Genomic DNA, 24,274 nt, shown 5'->3' on the forward strand with positions numbered 1-24,274 from the left:
TGACTCAACTATCGCACAAGTGTTAAATCTCGCTTTGAATCCTATGAGCTAATATGGAGGTGCGCACACTACTCGATTTTTAGTTGTGCATCTAAATATTTGAATATGCTTTGAAACAATCGACAATCGCACAACAGTTGTACGATAGTTTAGTCAAAGAAGTGTGTCCGCTATTAAAATTCAATAATTATGTACCGGGTCTAAAACTCTGTAACGCCCGGCGCCAATGACTGTTATTGAAACATTATAGTGTGTAGGTTTACGAATTGTTAACCAATAAATAAGACAATACGTATTACCGAAATAAACGTGATTAATGAAAGTAATAATTCGTATATTTTGTCTTAGTGTTGTGTTTCACTTAGTTTTTTGAGTGCAGTTGGGTACGTTAACCCTTGTGTTCTTGGGTCCATGTGATCAAGTTCAGGGTCGACACTGACCTACACGGGTCCGCCCTTAAACCCTCGTCCCATTTCGGTATGTTTTTGCGGGCGTTTTATGCGGGCTCTTAGGACCCAACGATTTTCCTGCTACGGTCTTGTATTTACTCGAAAGAACGGACGACCAGATTCTTGGTAAAGTTTATTTTACAAATAAAAGTATGAAAAATACTAAAAGAAGGTTCTAGAGTCTTTAAACATCTTATTTAGAGAAATAAAATATAGTATTCTCTGTTATTTTCTCTAGAAATACTCGTCGTACTGATATAGCAATACGCTTTTGTATGCGTGTATCGACAATGGGTACTGACGGTTTAAAAAAATCTTGCCTTTTGTATACATTTTAGAAGCTACATATCTGTCAAAGATATGTCATATTTTTAGATTTCAACAAAAACGAACCGCAAAATATTAAAGTTTCGCACAGCTAGAAATTCTTCGCTGATTAAAAATTCCGACCCTTCGAAACGATGAAAGGTCTGTAGGTGTCGAAAATCCACAAGTTTCTTTATTAAAAAGTACTCGTCATAATGAAAGGTAAAGTTAAAAGCGGAACCTGCAGGCATATGTAAGAAAAAGGAAATAAAACACAAAGTATACCGAAAAGTATACTGACTTTTTAAACAAACAATAAAGAAGAATAATTAATTTTAATGTAATAACTGAAACACGTAAAATTGGATGAAAAGACTGAAAGACAACCTAACAGAATTAAGTATTATTAAAAAGAAAATTAGTATCGTGCTCTAGAATTGATGCAACAGTAGATTGTCGGCAGAAACGTCACGTCCCTAGTTGACAGCTGTCAATGTCAATTGATATATTCGCGCGGATTCCTGACGAGATCCCTAGTGTGTTAAATTAATATTGCTAGTTACAATTATATCATTATTTAAAAGTATTTATCATGATATTACTTTTAAATGTTAATGAAAATAAAACTTATAAAAAGAATTTAAATAGGATAATATCCAATATATTTAATAGTGAGATATAAACGTGTTATTCAAAATGGCGTTAGAGGCGGCGAGCATACATATGCGCTCCATTTCACCCTGTAACATACCACGGTGCATTAGCAGTTGAGTAAAAAAATAGAAATCACTTTAAGTTTATTAATAGTGTCAGCACGATACGCCCCGTCTGTAAAATAGTAAAATAGATGTGAGGCGGGGCGCCGTTTACCGGCTCTGGGCGGCGACGATTTGTCCCATTACCCTATCCATTACTGGATACCTCAAGCCCAGTTCTATTTATATTATTCCAAAATGTAGATATAAATAACGAGTCTTTTACACATATCCGCTTATAACATACTTAAATCTAACACTTTCTACTCTATTTGGGGACTTTTCTATTATGTTTACATCTAAATTTTGCACCATAAAATATGCGCTATTGCATAATACCGAAACTCGTTTACATGGTTTGCTGTTTTGGAGTTATTATAAGAAAAAAAATTCCGACATCCATTCAACATATTAAAAAGATTCATTTTACTAATTATGTATTCTATTCAATAACATTTGAACATAACATTGTTTTAGTAATTGTTTATATGAAATAAAATAACACGGGTAAGGAATTCTTGAACCTGACCTCGTGGGTCGGGCAGGGATTATAGCGCTGCGTGTAATCCCGAGCGGACAGGCTTCAACAGCTGCCTACAACAGCATTCGTCCGTTACAGTTTTTTGTCCTTCTTAAAAAAGATGTTCCAGATTCAAAATCCAATTTAACTATTCTTTTGTTTTTAACCGCTTTACCCAAAAGTCGCACTAGCTATAATTGGTCTTCTATTTTATTGTATTCGAGCTAACTCTACCTAAGTAAATCTATAAAATGTTATTGAAACAAATACTGTTTTAAAAAATATATGTATTTTGTTGGTTATTTACAAATTATTTTGAGCAGCGTGTAGCCATAATTATGGATATCGAAAAAGCCTCAAAAAATCACTATGTTCATATTAATCCCTCTTTCCCCTCTTCCCGCTAGACTTAGTTTAGATCACCGCCTGGCGACGCTCATGGACCCATTTGTTTGCAATCTAATACAAAAAGCTTTTATTTGTAAATGTTCATCGAACTATTAGATACGTCTGTCAGACATTTTAACTTGTCAATTATACTGCGCTTAAAGAGGAATGAAAGCGTAAGAAGAAATATTTCTCTCCCTAATAGCTCTATCTATTAATTGCCAAAGACTTTTACCGCTAATCGGTAAATAATCTATTTATACATATATCTACAATTATCTATAAAAGATATTTGAGTGTATGGTCATATAAGAATGTAGAGTAAACAAAACAAAAGTCTAAAACTGACGGACCTTAGTAGTTTGTTTTAAGGTTTATGCAGAACCAAAATTTTGCAATTTATAACAAAATATGTTACCCGGTCAAAGGCTAACAACGACCTCTTTTTCGTATTACGCAGTCGGGTTCATCCACGTCCCAATGGGTGTATGAATTTCCGGACGGATATCGGCGGTCCCTTCCGAGGGGCCCGTCTGTGCCGCGTCTGCTCCCGGACTGTTGCGGGATTAATGCCTCCTGTGGTTATCTCATGCTTTCAAGGTCATGTTTGCAAATACGAGTATGACGTCGCGGAGTTGGACAATTTTCACTTTTTTTAAATTCATACGGGTAGGAAGGGATTGTGTAATTCTGCCACTTAAGCTTTCATTTGTTCCGAAATTGATCTCAAGAGTTTCCATGGCCGATTTCGGTGTACAAAACCTTGTTCTTCACCTTGTTTTTTTTTCCATGGGAATTAGAGGGATGGGCTGCTTTTTCATGTTAGAGATGAAATCTTAAATTGTAGAATACATGACTATATTATATGAATTTATGAAATTCATAGAATTTACAATGTTCTACAGAATTTTGCATTTGAGCTTCTACAGTACTTAAGTACTTACTATTGTTAAGACTTTTGCTACAGAAATGCTACGACATTTATGTCGTAACCATGAAGTTACGATATAAATTTAACTTTTGAGTTTTATTTTAGTAAAATTGTTCGGTTTATATTTTGATATACTTTTAGTCAAAATTAAGTTCCAGTTGCGGTAAGAGATAGGATCGTGTATAGAAGACAGTAAGGTTTCCAGCTATTTTTATAGTTCTTAAAGGAGTTCATAAAATGAATCGCATAATTTTATGATGACCTTTATATATTATTTTTGTTAGAATTCGCCAACGTTTCATAGAACTCCATATTCACACAACTTCCATTTTGATTTTCTTCCAAGACCCTCAAAACAATAGTACCTTTACATAGGCTCGAAATAGACGCGGAAGATAGGAGGGGTGCTGCAGGGCGCGGGGGCAGCGGGCGCCGGGACTTTCGCCCTCGCGCCAAGGTCACGCGGACATCGTAACTTCGACTACGCGCCGTGTCCGTGTAAACGTGGATGTGTGCGTTCGAGAGTTTCGCGCGATTTTGATTATGTTTACAATGTCGGACATGCGTTCGGAAATCGAGAGTGGAATTTGTAGCATGGAGCATGCGTTATTTATTCATATGTCTGGTTGATCAATGAAATCACACAACTATGGATTTCGAGCGAATACCGTTAAACAGATTTACAAAAATTAGACACGGCAAAGTTAAATTATGTCTAGACATTTTATTAAGAACTCTGTCCATGATTCTACAAAAAAAATCTTTTTACCATAGTCTATGTTATAGTACTTTATGTTAAAGAAAAAACAACTTGATACATTTTGTTTTTCATGTTTTCTTATTGGAAAATCAATGAATCACATTTCGAATTCAACGTGCAAGAAGAACTAAAAGTTAAACCGAAAAAACACTCGATTATAGACTAGACGCGCTCGCAATTTGTCGACTCGGCGTAATTTGGGCGGGAAATTGATTTTTTATGCCATTAAAGGAGGGTGGTGGGGTATATGGGGGTAAGTGGGGAGGGGTCGGGGGCAGTCACGAAAGTTATCGGATTTTCGCGCCTCAGCCGTGAGTACCGCGGCCGCCACAATCAGCACAAATGTTAACAGCTTTTTCACTATCTTTTAACGATCGTGAATATGACGATGAATCTTTCTTTTGTTTCTAACATCAAGTGTTTCTAATATTCTGTATGTAACACTACTTAATGACAAATGATTTAAATACCTATAGAGAAGTTTAGTACAAACAGTAACTTATGTCCACGTGGTCTCAGCTATTACCCTACCGATTTTTTTTAATCTTCGATCTTATAGGTAGTTGTCATTTTATCTACGTGTTAATACTTATAAGATTTACAAGAAACTTTTATTGTAATATTGCTTAGTACGATAAATACCTATCACTTTTAATTAAACACAGGATTGTTATAAAAGGTAACGAAATAGTCAGTGTCGTATTTGATAAGTTTTAATTGTCCGCGGTACACGTAAAACTGCTCGTCTACGAACTCGATCGAACACGGAAGCGTCCTGTCGTACACACTACTACGCTCTTACAAATTCGTCTACACACACAACGATGTTCAATATTCATCAAAACAAACGCACACAGGCGTACTTCGTCTGCCGAATTAAACGCACACAGTTGTAGCGTACGTGCAACGAAACTTTTCGTGCCAGTGTGAGTGAATGAGAGGGAGAGTGTGACGAAATTTCACTTTCCGTTTTGGCAACGTCGCGCGACGCCTCCCCGTTCGTCGACATTTCAAATAGGGTGGGTGTACGGCTAGTTCGTTCCGAAAACGACATTTTTATTTTTAATGTTGCCACTGTGATTTTAAAACGATTCTCGTATTGCCGTGCCGCAATAAAAACCAATGTAAACGCTTATACCATTGCTTAACAACTGAATTAGAATTTTATTTTATTTTCACGTCTGTGGTTATTAATGCAACTGAATGGTATAAAATTTAAATTGAATATTTTAGTCACGAAATAAAAACTTATGTTTTCAATTTCAACAAAATAGAGATAATGTTCCCATTATATTGCAGATTCACTATTTACAGTAAGGATTTATAGATCTTTTGATCATCTTTGCTTTTAGTTGAATGGACATCAATGTGTATGGATTCGCAAAGATTATAGAAGGGGAGGGATAATGGGAAACGGTGATTTGAAAAAAAAAATGAAAAAGAAGATTTGTAGTAAACTAACGGTACTGTGTGTACGGTATTTGAAATACCCACTTCAAAGCTCAGACGATTCTCGGAAGTGTCATCCTCGGTGCGAAAGAGACAGGAGTTCGTCGTCCTTGTCTCGCGACTATCGACTCGCGGAGGGACGCGAGGTGAATACTTTCGTGCGTTTTCGTATTTTACAATATTCGACTGTTAAATAGACAATGATTATAACACATACAATCTAATTTTAAAGACAGTTCTTTCTGTTTTAAATCAATTTTACGCTGTATTACAAAATATTGAATGGCCAAAGTTTGATAATAAGTTTTTTGTTTTGCCAAATTAGTAGTTGCACTGTAGCTTATAGTTAAATTTTAGTATTTCTACTTTTAAAATGCTACATTTTATTATAGTAACTATCTTGGAGCTATTTCGTATACCTTAGCTAGTAAAATAGATGTAAATTGTAATTTTTCTAAAACGATTTTTTTTAAATTCCACCCCAAATTGATTTCATCTTTCAATTTGTACGATATCAGTAATTTAAAAACCAATTTAATACTTATTTCCCTAGAATATACTTATTCATAGGACATGTAAAGTTCAACAATTCGCAGTGAACCAACGTGCTCTCTACAAACCCTTAGGCCGATGACCTCTACCTAGCTGTTTCAGGAACCTTATCAGTTTATGAATATTCAATACTAAACATTGTAAATTATAGTTCTGTTGTGTGTTCTGGCAAAAAAAAATCTCCTTGATAATATTACTAGCTTCACCCCGCGACAACGTGGAATTTAGAAAAACAAAAGTGAGTAGCCTGTGTTCTTCTAGACTATCCTCTACATTTATACCAAATTTTATCGAAATCCATTCAGTCGTTTAGGCAACAAACGCTAACAAACATCCATCCATCTAAACTTTCGCATTTATAATACTACTTAAATTAGTTAGATTATTTGTGAAGTACCATTTCCTCGCCGTTGACGTTTTCCCTACTGATTATAATTTAAAAGTAGGTTTATGGACATTAAGAATTTTTAAGATAGCATCGTGTTATCAAAACTTATTACTTGCTATATATAAATTATAACAATGATAAGTGATAACTGCTTGTTTAATACATTTTTTTGTAAGGTAACACTGGGATTCCCAAAAATAGCGAAGCGCCTGCTGCCCATAGACTTCCGTATTTGCAGTATTGCCTAATTTTAAGAAAGGAGACTCCCAGATAAAGGATGTTCGCAGTTTCTATGTATATTTTCTACAAAATCGTTGAGTTCGTATAACTTTGTCGTCTAAGCGGTTTGCCTTACGTCTAATTTTTTTTTCGTGAGACCTTGTTGTTACTATCTTAATGGATTCACCATAACAATGAGTTTCGGATATAAAACGTTCGCAAACAATTTATACGTTGTTTTATGTATCGAGGTCGTGTAGTAACTTCCTTATAACCAAGTTTGTAGATTAGAAATCTGTCGTATTTCTACATTTAATTCATCCTTTTTAACACGTAATTGTCGTCGAATGCAGTGTTTTGTTGTCCTTTATTATATCTTTGAAATAATAGAGATAGCAATTGTCACTGCAGACGAAACGTTTACGTTTATATAGGTTAACCTATTTACTAAATAGATTACTAAGGACGCAGTTTTATTAACATGCGTCTTTAAGGATTTTTTATAACCTCAAAAACTTATATACCGGGTCTTAAACATGTGCCTTTGATTACTTCTCTGTATCTGTAAATACAAAAATGTTACGTATTATTTAAACGCTTTAGCGGTTGTTTTCATAGCCGAATAACTTATAAAAAGATGAATTTTCATCTCTTTAATACACTTTCAAGAAATAGCGATAACAATATATTTCGTAGTGGTGTTTCAGCTGTGAGAATCCACTACGTAATCAGTAGACTTTTTTATCATATTTCGTTAGCATGTTTTTGAATAAGGAAGTTCTTATTTCCGATTTCTTTTTAATTAATTGAATTTGTGAAACTTCAAAGGTATCCGTCGTAAATAGGCAACCTTTTATTACGAGAAGAAAATACAAAGGATTTTTACATTATTTAATAAAATTAGAAAAGGCTAAAAGATTCTTGTGTGTATCGACTCTCAGTTTAGAAAAGATTTTAACGCTTTTAACGTGCTGCAGGGTGGTTGAACGACAAGTACTCTTTGCCGTAGACTGTGACTTTTAGTTGTTTTTCATAACTTTTTAAATTTCATTGTTCATAGAACGTAACTTGGAATTTTTGGTGTTACGTTTATAATATACCTGAATAAGAGGTTAAACGTGAACGCAGTATTCTATTTTCAATGAAAACACTTAAAGAAATAATTCCAGCAATTAGATAAAACGAAAGCTCTTAACTTATTTAACAGACTATACCTAAACCATTAAACTATCGGTAGCACTAAAAGGTCTGCTCGTAGTGTTAATAAAGGTATTTAATTCTCAGTAGCGTCTGCAAAGATCCCTGCCGGTCTGGCATCGATCTTAAGGCGATAGTCCTTTTTTCTAGCACTTGATAGACAGATTCCTAATGCCATTAATAAAGCATCTAATATGATTATATGTACTTTTAAAATATCACCCATACACATTCCGAGTAACACTACGCGTACCGACTGCATAAATGCTCTCCATGTAACACGTTACGTTATAACCCGTAGCGTTAATCAGCGCCCACCTTAATCTTGTATTTGAATGCGCTATGCTTCAAGCTCTTACTTTTATTTATAAAAATCAATGTTAACATTTTTAACAACCGAATAACACATTGTTAAAGGACCGGAGATGAGCATTTAAATTGGAGCAACATTTTCAATTGGCCGAGTCCCCGAAAATGCTTATTAAAAATAAATGAAAGTCGACGGCGGTAAGGTAAATCGATTGGTGAAGGTTGCGTTGCAGGCTGCGCGGGAGTCGCGTTACGCCGGATGTGACGGAAGTGGCGCGGCCGGACGCGCGCCATCTTGCTTTTGCTCTTACGCGCGCTCGGATGTCCTTTTGTTTGATCGAGTGCACGAGCCAGTTTTTTTGTTATCGTGTAAAACAGGGAAATTACTTTTTTAAGCTTTGTTCGTACCAAATTGCTTTGTAAGTTTAAATAAGTTATGCATTTTTGCCTTTCTGAGACGCAGTTGGCTAACCTGATGTGACCGACGCATTCCAGTCATATCCGCAATTAAAAAAAGTTAAGCAAATGAAATGAAAGGATCAGAAGACAAAAGAAGAGAAACGTTAAAGTTTTCAAATATATCTACTATTATATTAAGAATTTGTTCTAAGTATTAGAATCGGTATTGGCAGAAATAATAATTTTCACGCTATCACCAATCCTATCAAAGACAGTCATTTGTTACTGAAAACATTAATTCATTGTCCTGGGAACTAAGAAATATTTTTTAACTCAACAATAACTTATTCTTCCATACGAGCTGAACGTTGCATCTGGTGTTTTTTGTAAGTATGGTAAACTTCAAAGCGTAAATAATGAAGAATATAATGCGCATTAAGTTTATATGGGCTCTATCGTATGTTGACATTTGACAGTGGACAAAAAAATGTAACATCCAGGTAGTCTCCTTTGTGTTTGTTCCGGGCCGCTTGTGCAACGTAAGCTGCGATTTCGCACAAAGCCATATAAATTGTTTACTAATTTACTATCGAGGTACACCTGGTGGTAAGATTTGAGATATCTTATGTCCCATCAGAACATGGAAACACTCTCTTTCCTTATTTTATCTATATGTCTAATTTATTATCATTTTTTTTTAATTTTATTTTTTTCTTGTCTTTCAGAATGATTGTGACGATATTTAATATAATTACTAGCTTTTTTATTTTACGTTATGAACTGACCAGAAACAATAAAAGGGATAATTATACCTTTGAATTTTCACATAACTTTTTTATGGTGTTTGTATTGTATTGTACAAAAAAGTAATAACTACGCGTGTAATCATAGTTGATAGAAATTGTTGACATTACGTTATTCCAGTTGTATGGAGAGCAGCTGTTTGTTGCATTCCTACCACATTAATGTCAATGCTTTTAATTGATTCCATGAATATGTGAAATATAAATTAAACATAATTAATTTAAATTAGTCTAATAGAAAGTATCTAATAGTTAATTGATGCAACTGGTTCACGAAACCGCTGTTATGTATTGTTAGTTGCAGCTTTACTTTTTATAAATTAAAGAGAAAACTAACCTAATATAAACCTACATTTAATACGGTAACAGTTTAAAAAAATATTTTGTCCAATTAATGTTAAACGCCGTAACAACGCGACATTTAATATTAAATTTTTGCAGCTACAATTAATTTTATCTCTTGTCTTTTAATATGTACACAATTATCTATTCCACTGTCTTATTTAGAAAACTCATGTAAGCAAAGATATGTATGCTTCAAAAAACAAGCTACCATGCTGCTGCGAATTATTTTTCACACAAAAAACTGAGTAGATTTTAGATTACTGTAAAGTGACACAAGCTTTATAATATTTAAAATAAATAAAGTCATCGAGGAAAAAGGCAAAGGCCGTGTGCCGTTAAGCCTTTTCCGTAGACAATTATTTTTTTTTTATTTATTTTAATGGGCGAGGTCTATGTTTTAAAAAATCATGCCGCAGCTCTGTAATTAAAGAGGTAACAGAGCGTTTTGCGTAGAAACGGGAACGGGGAAAATGCAACGCCGCGTTTTCACCCCCGATTGTGACCCTCCGCACCCTTTCACCCCCGGGGTGACTCATTCAACCTTTCTAGTTACACTGCCGCTTTGACACTACTAATTCTCAATATTGTTGCTTTCATCCTTTTTTACATATAAAATATTTTTTATTCACTTACGCAGGTTTTCAAAATTACTTCCAGTTCTAAAAAAGTTAGTCTGGCTTAAAAGTTTTGTTTTTTTTTATTTTAACTATAATTTGCAATTGTATTCGTAATCACGTTTAAATAAAAAATGTTTGTAAATTATTTTATGTTTAAATCGTTCTTAAATGTAGCGTTATCAAATTATTTTTAAAAACGTTTTATTCCATTTTACTTTTTGCTTTCTGTCGTTTTAACTTTTTACTAAAAATTAACTATCAAAAATAATAACATCGAGAAGCGAACAAACTAATTGCTAATAATACTAATTTAACCTTACCGTTGTTCGCCAAACAGCATATTGTTGTTTCTGAAATAGGCTAGAAGACACTTACCTGTAACAAAAGCAAGAATATTAAAAATAAAGAATTACACAAAATTATACATTGGAATCGTATTTTTACATAGTCATTTAAAGTTTGAATTATCAATTTTCAAATAATTGCGTAAAACCACAACTATTGTGTCAACCCTACTGGAGTAGGATAAGAGCAAGAGGATGATGATGAGTAGTTTATAAGTCTAAATTCACCACGAAAAATCAATCCATACATCCAATCTAATGATCTCCCTTAATTTCCATTAATATCTATGAGTTTGCAGTCGACTTAAATTTCACAAACGCGTTTTCGAACACGATAAAAATCTGTATGCACCTACGAGTTGAATAGAACACATTATTTAGACGAATCTATGTAAGACATCACTAGTTATCGATAAGTGGTACAATACGATAAATCCGTCGCGGGGGCAGATGTCAGTGCATGTGCTACTTCCTGAGGACAGAGCAGCTGCGACTGCGGGCCGCTCGTGGCGCGTGCCTACTTGCGGAAAGCATTGACTGATGCGGGACCAACGGCTTATCGATAACCCAATGTGTTGAGAAGTACACATCTGCTAAACTTAGTGGATTTGATAATAAGTTCTACATTTTTATTATTGTATGAGACGTGTTGGTGTGATTTTTTCTTATCCAAATACGTGTTGTAAGGGGAATTGATCAGAAAGTCATATGTATATTGTCTTTTGAATGATTGAAAACCCATTATTAATAGAAACTGAATGGGCCTTTAATAACATTCTATTAGTTTTTTTTATTAAGTTGATACACATAGATGTTGTCGCTTTTTTGGAAGAATTTATTACCAGAGAAAATTACATTCTGTACCCGTTTTAGTATAGTACTAAGTAAATTAATCTTTTTATTAGTGTCTACATTAAACATACTGCAACGATTCTTCTAACATTCAGAGTGACGTTAATATTTTAGACAGGGTGTGACTTCCGGAGAAATAAAAAACGGGTTAAAGGAAAACATTCATCTAAATAGTAAGTAATGTTATATGTATGTATTGACGTAAAATATAAGTAGAATAAGTATGTAAGAGAATCTGTAATAGATTCCAAATTTCGTAGTTTTAATCAATCGTTAATAATAAGTGAATTATATTATCTGTGATACGTTTTCATAAATTTTATCCGGACGGTTTATAAAGGCAAATAATTTATAAAATACTATAACAATTAAATGGCAAGCAACATAAGGTTTCAAAATTCTATGGTCGACCCATAGAACAGTCGTCTACCTGGATGCACCATAAAAAACAGGTCATCGAACCCGACGCAACAGCTGCTCTTATTCAAAATGGCTGCTTATGTCAAAAATTAATAAATGCAAGCATGTTATCGTGGAATCGAATTGGGCATTGAATGATTTAGTTTGGTTTCTATGCATTAAAGATCCCATTTTATAGGCTTTTATATTTTTTAAAATAAAAATTACGTAAATGCTTTATTCTTCTAGTAGGAACAACTAATACGAATGATTTGTTACATTTGGAAACTTTTTGTAGACGTAAACGATTGTTATTTGCGCGATAACTTTTATTACATGAAAATAGTGGAAATAACACATACCATATAAAACAATGAAGTACGACGAAACATTTGAGATTTAATATTTTACAACAACTTTATAGTTTACTAATTTTGCCCGCGACTTCGTATGCGTGGAAATAAAAAAAAACAAAAGTGAGTAGCCTATGTGTTCTGACAGACTATCCTCTACATCTATGCCAATTTTCATCGAAGTCCGTTCAGCCGTTTAGGCTACAAATTCTAACAAACATCCATTCATCCACCTAAATTTTCGCATTTATAATATTGATACCATGACTTCGCTATTAACGATGCAAAAATGTGTTTAATAATTTACTTTATTATAGGTAATTATCGCTATATTTATGCATAGCTACTCAAGCGAAAGTTGGTGACCTCAACACATGTTTTACAAAATTACATAGCAACCATATGATGTATTTAAAAAAATTAGGGGCAGATGCGTGTCTAACATATCACTTCCCACTATCTCTCTATTAATTTAAGTTTCAATGTGAATAAGCACATATTTTCCCGACACCTAATAGCATTGTAATAATTTATTATGAATAGTCACGATCAATAGCCACACGTAAAATTAATTAACAAACTATCTACGTATTTGTAATATTTAATTCAATTTTGGAGTAATTGGAGAAAACGTAATCAACTTTTATTACTTTAATACATTTTTTTTAACAAAATGCAAAGGAGACTGAATTGTATAGCATATTTGAACATAACTGACGTCATCATTCTAAAAAAGTTAGTACTCAAAAAAGGCAAAGGTAACACTCGTTCTGCCACCACGTGTGTACGAGTCTTATTTCATACTAGCTGTCATCGTGTTCCCATGACTTTTTCAGTTTATAAAAAATTAAAAAAGTATTAAGGTATAAATCAAATAAAGGTGGTGCGTATAACGTTACAATGTTTGAGAGCGGCGCGGCCGCGGCGGAAGCACGACTCTGTTCAGACCGGAGCACAATCATAAATTATACTTTACTGTTCCCGCCGGCATTTGGTTACGTGCTACGCGCAAACGTCACCAGTGACGACTTCTATATTAATTGGTAAATATAAGATAAATTAAATTAATAACTAATAATTATGCGTACCTCTAAAACAACCAAACAAAGATCATTAAATTAAAAAAAAATAGATTTCTGTACTAAATACGGGTTGGGAATTTATACTCATTTGTCTAACCCCAACAATATTCACGCATTCGTTGCGATTAAAGCTACCTATTGTTCTTCACTCATCATCACTCTTGGCTAGGAAATACCTTTCTAAAGATAATACTCCACACTGACTAGAAAAGACACGTGTGTGGAAATAAAAGAAGTAATCAATCGGAGGCCCTTTGAGCAAGTAATTAGTACTCTTTATCACTATTAAGGGCATTTCATTTACTTCAACTGCGTTCTACGCACTCAATATCTCCCTTACCCCACATCGGCATATAAAAAATTGCAATTACCTATCATGTTGGGTCACACAATAACCAACTTGGCTCCCTTGCCAGCGATCTTAGACCCCAGCTTGTAGCTCGCGGATGGAAACAATGTAAGGTGCAAAAGGGAGATGTACCGCCGAGCGCAGATCAGGTGATATTGGTCCACGCTTAAGGGGTATGAAGGCTTGAAACCGGGAGGTCGTTAGCCTTGCTTTGATTGTCCGATGAGTGATGCAATGAGTCACTTGTGTATGTAAATAAATAGAAAAATATGCGGGGAAACTTTAATAACAAAAGTTTGAAGTTGCGATACTATCGATGGGTTATTCAAAACTATCTTTAAGCTAACTTCAACTTAATAGATAAGTATAAGTTGGTGTTCTAACATGTTACGTTAACTTTGGGCAATTTTTCTTGACTTGCTAACATTCTTAGTTAGAAAAAAAATGCGATTTTTTTTTCAAATCACGAAGTATGAAAACAATCACGCATTGCGTCACTTCCCGTAGGCACTTAAAAGGTCGACATCATAGTTTTCTATTTCCCCTTTACCTAGAAAATAGCTTATATATATACCTTTGTATATACCTTTTGCGTAATTGCAGGCACGCAGGTCGAATTGTATGCATGTATATTTGTTTTCTCCCTTACTCTTAAATAGGTACACTAGGTTCAGTAGGTTATGCGTTCCTCCCCTTAGCTACGCCTTCTTCTATATACAAACATTATGTACAAAGCTGGCATATATACCTTGGAGCTATCTAGAGAAAACACGGAGATGGAGGATGAAATTTCCAAGAAAAACTCGAATGAAATTACTCTAGTTTCGTGTTACTTCTTCAATTAATTTAAAATTTATATTTACTGTTTTTTATTTTGCATCAAAAAGTATATGACAGAATTGGAATTGAAAATTATGTAAACAATCCCAAAAATAAATAAATGGACACTAGATAATTTCTAGAAATTTCCCTATAAGAGTGTACTTTTCTATTAGAGATCGCTTCGTATTAAAGACTACACGTACTTTTTTCTCTTCATTGCTTTCACACTATGACAATGTTATCTAAAAGAGACTTAAGCACTGCCTGAATTGAAAATACTAATACAGATAAAGGCTTAGTTAGATTACAAACTACACACTTTTATCTATTCTTAAAATAAAATCAGATATAGTTATCTATAAAAGTGACAATAAAAGCTGCAGGGAAATCAAATTGAAATTGCTTTTTGAGGTCTAGATGTGCGACTACATGCGACTTTTTGTCAAAGGAACAATGTACAACTCGATTGAAACTCACAACAAAGTCGACCGACACGGTTTTCAAATCGCAGGTCAGCTAGCGCATTTGTAGGTTACCCGTGCAGTCGGCCCCCGCGCGGGGGCGCTGCGAGGCGCTGCGAGGCGCTGGGGGACGACGGGACGAAACGCAAACGACTTAACAACTGGTTAACGTAAACGCGCTAACTCAGGATAATCTATTACACGATCAATCGAGTGATAGTCGGATTAGGTGTTTACTAGATATAATTAATACGAGTGACTTAAGTTACTCGAAGCTTGTTAATATGTTACTTATACATTCATATACTAATTTATGTATGCTTCGTGAAGACAAATTCTCTAGATATCATTAACTATATAAACTTTAATCGCTAAAACTATCTTTGAAATGTAGGAATATTTCATGATTTTTAAAAAATAAATAGCTTTTGTACGCAATTAATATACGGGAGAATCGTTTTAAATGATATAAGAAGTATTGCGAATCCCTAATAACATAAACTACAAGGAAACCCGCATACATAACTAACTCATGCCTATGTCGTCGCGGTTCTATGTACAAAAATAAAAACTCTCGTTTATGGTAACTCGATCTTAGTGACGGTAGGTAGGTATTCCAACGCGTGCAGAATTAGATCTCTCTGACGTGCGGGGTGTCGGACGGGGTGTGGGGTGCTGCGGGGTGCTGCGGGGTGCGCGGGGTGCTCCTGCTCGGCCCCGACGTGTCAGTAGGGAAGTCTCTAATGAACTGTATGAACTAGTGGATGCGTAGCTAAAACTATAGCGAATTATCTTTACTAATATAAAATGATATAATACCAAAAGGCCTTTCGTTAGTTTTTTAATGTTATTTAATATGACACTATTTATTTTGTAGAACCTTTCTTTTTGCATCTGCTTGTTGCCATATTTTGTAAAAATTTAATCTGTTACTGGATGCAAAAACGTTCTGAGCAACATGTTTTTCTTAATACGAGCTCTTGAAGTGAATTAGTCTATATTCGAGATAAACACAAGCTTTCTTCGTTCTGTTTTATGTAAGAAAAATTAATATAGAATTTGATTCCCGTGGTGTAAATATAGCATAACTACATTTAAAGAAAATATATGTTAAAAGCTCTCCGTGTCTTATTGGAGTAGTTGGAGCGAGAAGGGCGGGAGAACAAGCGTATGCGTGGCCGCGCGCGATTTTACCACCACATTGAACATTTATATGCATCGCTTACGCACACCGATGTACCGATAGAGCAAGCTATTTCAAAACTCTATATTGTTTTTTGAATTTAGAAGGATTTAATGGGCTTACAATTTTGTAAGTTGCCAGTAAGAAGACATTTTTTTATTTGGAGATTTCATTTTTTTACTTCTTTATTTAAACTGAAATCGATCGTAGTTTTAGTGACTATTCATATAATAAAGAAATATTATTTTTACTTAAAAATACTTCTACAATATACTTGTGTAATTGAATTGAATTTATTGTATGGCTACTAAGCGGGTTTCATGCGTTACTCAATATAAATTACAATTTTAATATAATATTTAATACCGAAGCCATAAATTATGAAAATAATAGAAGTCCACATTTCAAAAACCCGATTTTATAGTGCAGTATAATAAGCGAAACGCACTTTCGTGTCGAATGCATGGTAAGGGGTGCAGCAACGCACCCCTCACGCACTCACACGCACACAAACGCACTGTGTGCGTACACATTGCGTTTCTGTCACGCCATTGGTTGAGATCGACGCACACACACACACTACACAACGGATATATATAACTAAGTTGTATGAATTAGTTGCGTGCATTGGGGTAGTCTTTGCTAGGAAAAAGTATTGATTTGTAGCTGCGTTGCTTAGTTTTGTGGAGCTTTCGTGCGCCCGATGAGTCGAGAGTAATTGCCTACCGATAAACAAATTGTATAAATGCCAATCAACACAACATTTATTTAATAAACATAGAAATAATATGCTATAGATTGTGTACTTTTACACTCAACGTTGAGAATAATTCATTACACATACTGCTATTAATTCAAATTACTGTTTAGTTTCCAAAGTTAAGTAAGAAGATAGAAGATTTAACCACAATAAAGTAAACTTTAAGTAGCAGTTTAAGACGTTAATTTAATTTTAATTATTTCCCCATCATCCGTGCTTGAATAATAAAAGCTTATTTAATGAAAAACATTAAATAAAACGATATAAAACTCTTACATATTATTTCTGTATAAATGTACATCGACTCGATCTGGTTTCATAGTGTACGAATTAAAAGAACTTCAGTTCAAACCGGTCGCAACCAACGTTATAATAAATAACAATAATATCTTTTGAAACGCAACTTTAAAAACTTCAAAAATGTATTCAAACATTTTTTCAATAACAAAGTTTAAACGAGTTTTTTTATAACGCAATCTATTTTAATTCAACTGAAATTTTGAAATGAGAAACTACTAAAATTAACACATTAAAAAATAGTCAACTAAAAGTTGCGAGAAAAACTAACTTCAAATGTGTTGAAAATTTGAATTTAGAATTATATTATTTACATCAATGATTTTATTTTTTATTTAGTCAAACTTCCAAACAGCCAGTTATTTTAGAGTAAAGGAGGTTATTTCTTCCAATGTCCTTCATAGTTCATAACATATTATCCTGTGTTTGCATTTTTAGAAGCTAAACAATTTATATTTACAAAAGTTTCGGACAATTTCAAAGTTCTCTAATCTTAATGTTTTCAGAATATGTTTAATTTATCCAGAAAGTTTACACTGCTTTAAGTATATTTATTGTTTCACGATGAATAGACACGCAAACTCATTGTCTTCATGACAGCAAAATAAATTACACAAATAAATTGAAAACAACAAAGAACATTCATTTTTATATCTTACAATGAAAATTATAAATTCTTACAAATAACTTAAACGTCTAGACATTAATTTTTTATCTAGATAAGACCTGAAAATATTTTGTAACTGTTAATTTTAATTTCTGAATCTAAAATGGTTCCAAAAAGCCTAGGTATTACTTTGGATCTAAACTAACCGGTATATAGACAATAACATTCAAAATCCTAAACCAACGTTCAAAGTTGATTTAGACTAGTACTACTACTAGTAGTTACTAGTAGATAGACGATAAAAAATAATTAAAAACCAACAAAGTTACTGTCAGTTAACAATTAAAAAAAGATTCGAATGCAAAAAAGAAAAAGCTATTACGCAAGCCAGCTCCTGTCACACGTAATAGTCCGGCGCAAGATGCATCATTAACAAGTCGATCCGTCCTGGCCACATCAGCTGATAGCACAAAAAGCTACACCTAACATCTGCCGGCCTGAATCACCGGCCCTTGGCTCGTGCCCGCTCGGGGAAAAAAACGACCCTAAAGTGTAAACTCACGCCGACCGTTATAATCGCGGTGTTGTGGGTGGACTCACGTGGCAAAGCGCATCGACATTTTAAATCCGCCTATACACTGATTGGTTATTTTTTTTATATATATAATAATTATAATAATCGTTTTAAATGAAATATAAACTTGACACTGGCCCAATCCGCTGAGGGAGAGCCATAACCATGAAATAGAATAGAATGAATAATAAGTAATACAGAAAATTATCGAAATTGATTAATGGTATTATCTTCTTGATATATTTGCAAGATATTGCTTTGAATTATAAATCTTTTAGAAAGAATGTCAGTTCTACAAATAGAGCACAAAACAAATAAGTTTTCTTTCCAAATATCAGGCATTATTCGTTGTGAATAAAGGCAATTAAAAAAAAGCTCTTAACACTGACATTGAAATAAATTTTATTTATTCTGTTATGATACAAAGTGGTCGTAAATCGTAATGTCCTATTGTTTCTTAATCTGTTCTCGTAAAAGTATTAAATCTAGACATAATAGTCGTAACATCATCCTAAGTATAATAGTTTTCGAAAGAAATATAGAATAACTAAATTATAATAAATCCAGATTAAATTTCAGATCTGACACATTTCTGTGCCATTAACTCGAGATTAAAAAAAATTCCGATCGCAGAAAACGTATGAATCTAAATAAGAAAAAAGCCATTAAAATTTGATAAAAGTCTCTTGGTAATGTTTATTATAGTACTGTTTATAAGAATGGTTGTTAATTTTTTTCCTTTGGCAACACAATTTGTTTTTCTAACTACACATTTTATTAACGGACAGAATAAATTATAATCCTTGTAGATGGCGACACTGTTGATTTAGCTCTACGAAGAAAGGTAATGGAAGACAATTATAAAGATTTATTTAGTACAATTCAACTTTCAGAATTTGTAGTTTTATTCCTATAATAATAAAGAAATATTTTATACCTCGGACATTTATTTATATTTTATATTATAAAGAGCGTCGGTGGCTCAGTGGTTTGAACACTTGACTTGTAATCTACAGGTCTTGGGTTCGAATCCCGCCATGTACCAATGTGATTTTCGATTTTTCGAATTTTCATATGTACATAATTTACTCGACGTTCTTACGGTGAAGGATAACATCGTGATGCAACCTGCACATATCGACGAAGAAATTCAAAGATATGTGTGAAGTCAACCAACCCGCACTTGGCCAGCGTAGTTGACTATGGCCTAGTCGCCCCTTATTAGGGTAGGCTCCGAGCCCCTCGGTGGTGACGTACAGTGAGCTGGTGATGATGATGATGATGACATTTATTTAAACTTATGTAAGAATAAGTTTTCTACTTATAATAATATTCCACTAGCTTTCACCCGCGACTTTACGTGGAATAAAAAAAACATGAAATTAATAAAATGTAACTGTAAGAATGAATAATATTACATTTCGTATCAAATGAATTGCCAAAAGATAACGTATTGATTTATATCTATTTGAAACTCAATAAAGCTGAAAGCGACTTCAAGAATCCAGGTGTATTTTACGATAAGACATCAATCAAGTATCGAAAAAACACCTTTTAAGTCAACAATAGATACAATCGGTTCTACGATAAAAGACCTAGAGGTGTATGACAGGGCGCTATGATTGGAGCGGTACGATGCGCGGGCGCAGCTGCCGGGCACATTGCGCGACGCGTGCGCACACCGGAGATAATATGGTCGACATATGAACCGTACGGTATAAATAATGCCTCCATAACGTTGAACTTTTTCATGTTAACGTTGAAAAAAAGCTCCAACGACAACGGAAATCGGTAATCTAGATTTTTTTATCTTCTTAAAGTAATTCTTTTGAGTTAGGGTCGTGATATAAGTATGGAAAATAAAAGGTGACGATAAATTGAACGTTTTTAATCAATGAAATATATTATGATAGATTTGCGATTTATGAGTTTGTCATAAATTTCTGATAATGTATACTTATTAAAAATAAAATAAAAATTCGATGATTTTAGGATCTAGTTGATCTACCTCAGTGTGAGTTGTAAATCATTATAGCTTCTGTTTAGAATGCAGACGGGATACTGACTTTCTATTTAAATTATTTGAGTTAATATAGTGCTTAGTGTTTTGTAAATGAAAAATAAATAAATTCAGAAACAGACCTTAAATAAAAACAGTTAAAGGAAAGTCAACGTGGTAACTATTGCCTAGGCAAACTTAAGGTAGGTTTCAAACCCCTCAATGGCGACTTGTAATGAGCTGACGATTAATGTTGTCATTCTTCAATTTATATAACACTGAAGGAAATAAATCAAGAGCACTAACAGATTGTAAGAGATTGCTAAGTAGCTATTAAATAAAGGTGATCCCAGAACAAGGGAAGGTGCCTCCCCCATTCCTCCCCGGCGAGAAGCTTCACGGTGGTTGTTTTAAAACTAATTTGCTAAGTTACTTTGCAGTCCTTAACTTATAATCGTAAATTAAGTCAAGTACCTTCTCGGTGGAAGTTTTTCTGGTCGAGGCCTGGGTTTTGCGAGTTTCTGGACTAATTATCTTTTATAAGGTTTTATTATATTTCCTTTGGCCTATTATTGTTCTAAGACTATTGTTTTAATTGATTTTATTACTTGGATTTAAGTTTTCGACTCCTTAATCCGGTTTTATTTTGGAAAATAAATGTAACTCCTAACAATGAGTGTATGAATTTTTATATTCGAATAATCTTTACGGGATTTTTTGCCAACGCAAAACGTTTTCACTCTGTGAATATCGATCTCATTATTGCTAAGAATGTTCTCAATTTCATTTTCGTCTGCTTATCGATAAAAATATATCCCATTTTTCTCTCTCAATTTTGCAACAATTTTTAGCTCATCTGAATTTATCATACTTTTCAAAATTTCCACTGGAAAAATACAAAGTTATAAAACCAATATTTCCATTTTCGTTTCGCGGGCTATTAAATCTACGCTATAATGTTTTTATTACTATTTTATGGTAATATGTCCTTGTTTAGAGTTTCAACCTGTATAAATCGTCTATACATCCCGCTAAGAGATTAAAACATTAATAAAACGAATATTTCTATCGTGGTCAAGCCAAAAAAAATTATGAAAACGTAATTTAGATGATGTACATTTTCCACATTTTTATAACCAGCTTTCGAGTCCGTCCGCATACAATTTAGAAAACATATGTGTAGTCTATGTGTTTTTCCTGACTATCCTCTACATTCATGCAAAATTTTATCGAGATCCGTCTAGCCGTTTAGGCCCTAAGCTCTAACAAATATCTATACAAATTTCGCATTTATAATATTTGTAGGATAAAATACCTAGCAAGAGGCAGAATTTATTATAATGAAAAGAGCAAATATGATATTATCGAGTTTCAAAACAATGCACAGTTTCATATCTTTATGGGGTTATCTATCAATAATAACTTTCCTTATCATCATATCTATAGTCGGGAAAGTTACGGAGAAAAATACTTATTTAAAGGGCTATTGATTTTAATAAATATAAACTCCTTTAGATCACAACTGGCTTTCTTATTCAGCGGCACGTGAACGTATTACTTCCGCGGCCATTTTACAGAACGTCGGAACACCGACACGACAAGATGGCGGTAATCTATGCAGACGAATAAATTAATATAAACCAAGTCCCGTAAATATGTCATACAAAATGCATGACTCAAATCAAATCAAAATAATTATTTTAGTTTTAAATACTCCTATTTAATTATCATTTAATACACGATACAATTCCTATAGTATTGAGTATTGAACTCTCCCAAATGATTTTTTTTATAATAAAAGGGGGCAAACGAGCGGCGAGAGCACCGAGGTGGTCAATCGGACATCCGCAACACCAGAGGAACTACTAAGTTGCCGGCCTTTGAGGGAATAATAGGCTCGCTTCTTTAAGGACCCTAGGTTTTGAATAAGTTTCTCGTGAAACATCCTTAGTAGAGAAAATTTGACGAAGGATTTTGTTAATAGTTATTCTAGTGTTCAAAGATACACAATAACTATCAGCATACCTTGTAACCTGTCTTTAAATTTAACACATCATAACTTATAAAACCACCCCTTCTTAGACATTATTTTGTAGCGTCCAATATTCAATAGTAATTTAAGCAGTATTCATTTTATTCCAGGGAATCTACGATAATATTCATCAACAAAATTTTCATCATCATCAAGTTATTCTAGGGCCGCCACACCTACTCCTTCATACATGTCCATCAGTCGTTAAAAATAGTTTAATTTACCTTTTTCTCGGTGAGTTTCTCGCATCGTCTCTGCTTGCAGATTTGGTGCGATTTGTCGTTGCGACATGGTGCGCAGTCGCCACAGTTGTCTTTCCTCTGGCAGCCGATGCACTCGCCGCAACGTTTTCGCTTTTTCTTTGTCTGTGATGGGAAATACTATAATAATGTCATTTCATTTCTTCATTGAAATACAATTGATGTTGTCTCGACTCCGCCACGTTTAATGGTATATTTCAACAGTAATTACTAACACGGTTAAGAAAGCTTCCGAAAAGTTATTGAAATTCTCTAACTAAATGTTTCTATGAATTAGACTACTTAAAAATGCTTTTTTTTTAAAAGCAATACAAAGTCGTAAACTAGTTTCTACAGAACATTCTTTTGATTGTCCGTTAGTAATTTTCCCTATAGAATTTTTCTTTATTTCTTGTTGCTGTTGATTATTAAACAATCTATTATTGATCTAGTGTTTTATAAACTTTTACATATGTTATTACAGTTCAATGTAAAAAAAATGGAACACCATCAATGTCAAAAATGTCGCAAGGGACAGCTGTTCCGCGAAATATATAGAAAGCGAAAGCAGTATTATGTAACTAGTGTTTGATTTTTTTTTAGTTACGCACAATTGACGTCAAAGTGGGATATATAAACTTTTTTCGGTATTTTCTATCTCTGATTAATATAAATGTTTTTAAAATATCAGTGTAATTACTAAGTAATATTGATAGTCTTTTTTTCTATAACCGCAATCGCAATTTCATAAAACAATTTCAACAAACGGTTGAGGGACTATTGTTCGTGTATTCGTAGGCCCTCATACAGGAATTCAAAGCGGGTACGCTGAGCGTATCTGAGTGGGATCTTCGCGTGTCCGGTCGCTCCGGGACTCGTTCCCATTAAATGCAAAGAATGTTATTGCAAAGCGGGCCAAATTCGGCGCATTCTGCGAACCTTGTTAATAAGCCGTCTGGGTCATGCGTCCGTGTCCAACTGAAACGATAGCACTAAATCGATGGCTTCATTTCAACTACGTATCTTTATCTTACGATCTATATTTCATATTATTCAATATGTTATATCCATCCACAGTTTTATAAAACTGTTATAACATAGATATGTGGATTGATGGCTCGTGTATACACGAGCTTTATAAATGTACAACAAGTTGACATTTCGGCAAAGGGTAAACTGTTCGTATGATGCGCGAAACCCTAGTCACTTTAAATTTTGTATTATTTTATAATGACCACTTAAAATACATAGAAATTTTACTTAGGGAAGTGACTTTATCATAAACAACAAGCACAAAGTTACATTGATTTAAAAATAATTTTAAACTTTTCTAAAACAGTAACCCAGAACAAAATATATATATTTTTTTAGTTACGGTTTACAATTTCGTTAGGCGCATTTATAACATAGAATTAATCCGTAACCGTAAAAAACACAACAGCTGTGATACGGTGTGTATCGCCGCCATTTTGGCGCAATTTCATTCGTGCCCGCTTCGGCTATCTTCGCTTGTAATCGGAATCACCCGATTGTAT

General features: G+C 33.8%; 1 protein-coding gene across 6 annotated transcripts in view; it reads right to left on the reverse strand.

Moving 5' to 3' along the window:
- Window positions 1–24,274, reverse strand: part of LOC106101320 — a 96,580-nt gene that overhangs the window by 58,742 nt on the left and 13,564 nt on the right. For 4 of the 6 annotated variants that reach the window (XM_013280535.1, XM_013280529.1, XM_013280516.1 and 1 more), the window contains exon 3: window positions 22,725–22,880. In XM_013280535.1, coding sequence (XP_013135989.1) covers window positions 22,725–22,880 — 156 coding nt within the window. The remainder of the gene's footprint in view (window positions 1–22,724; window positions 22,881–24,274) is intronic. The other 2 variants (XM_013280522.1, XM_013280510.1) reach the window with 1 other exon arrangement.

The sequence above is a fragment of the Papilio polytes genome, unplaced genomic scaffold, assembly GCF_000836215.1.
Source record: "Papilio polytes unplaced genomic scaffold, Ppol_1.0 DF824303.1, whole genome shotgun sequence".
In the NCBI taxonomy this organism is placed as follows: Eukaryota; Metazoa; Arthropoda; class Insecta; order Lepidoptera; family Papilionidae; genus Papilio; species Papilio polytes.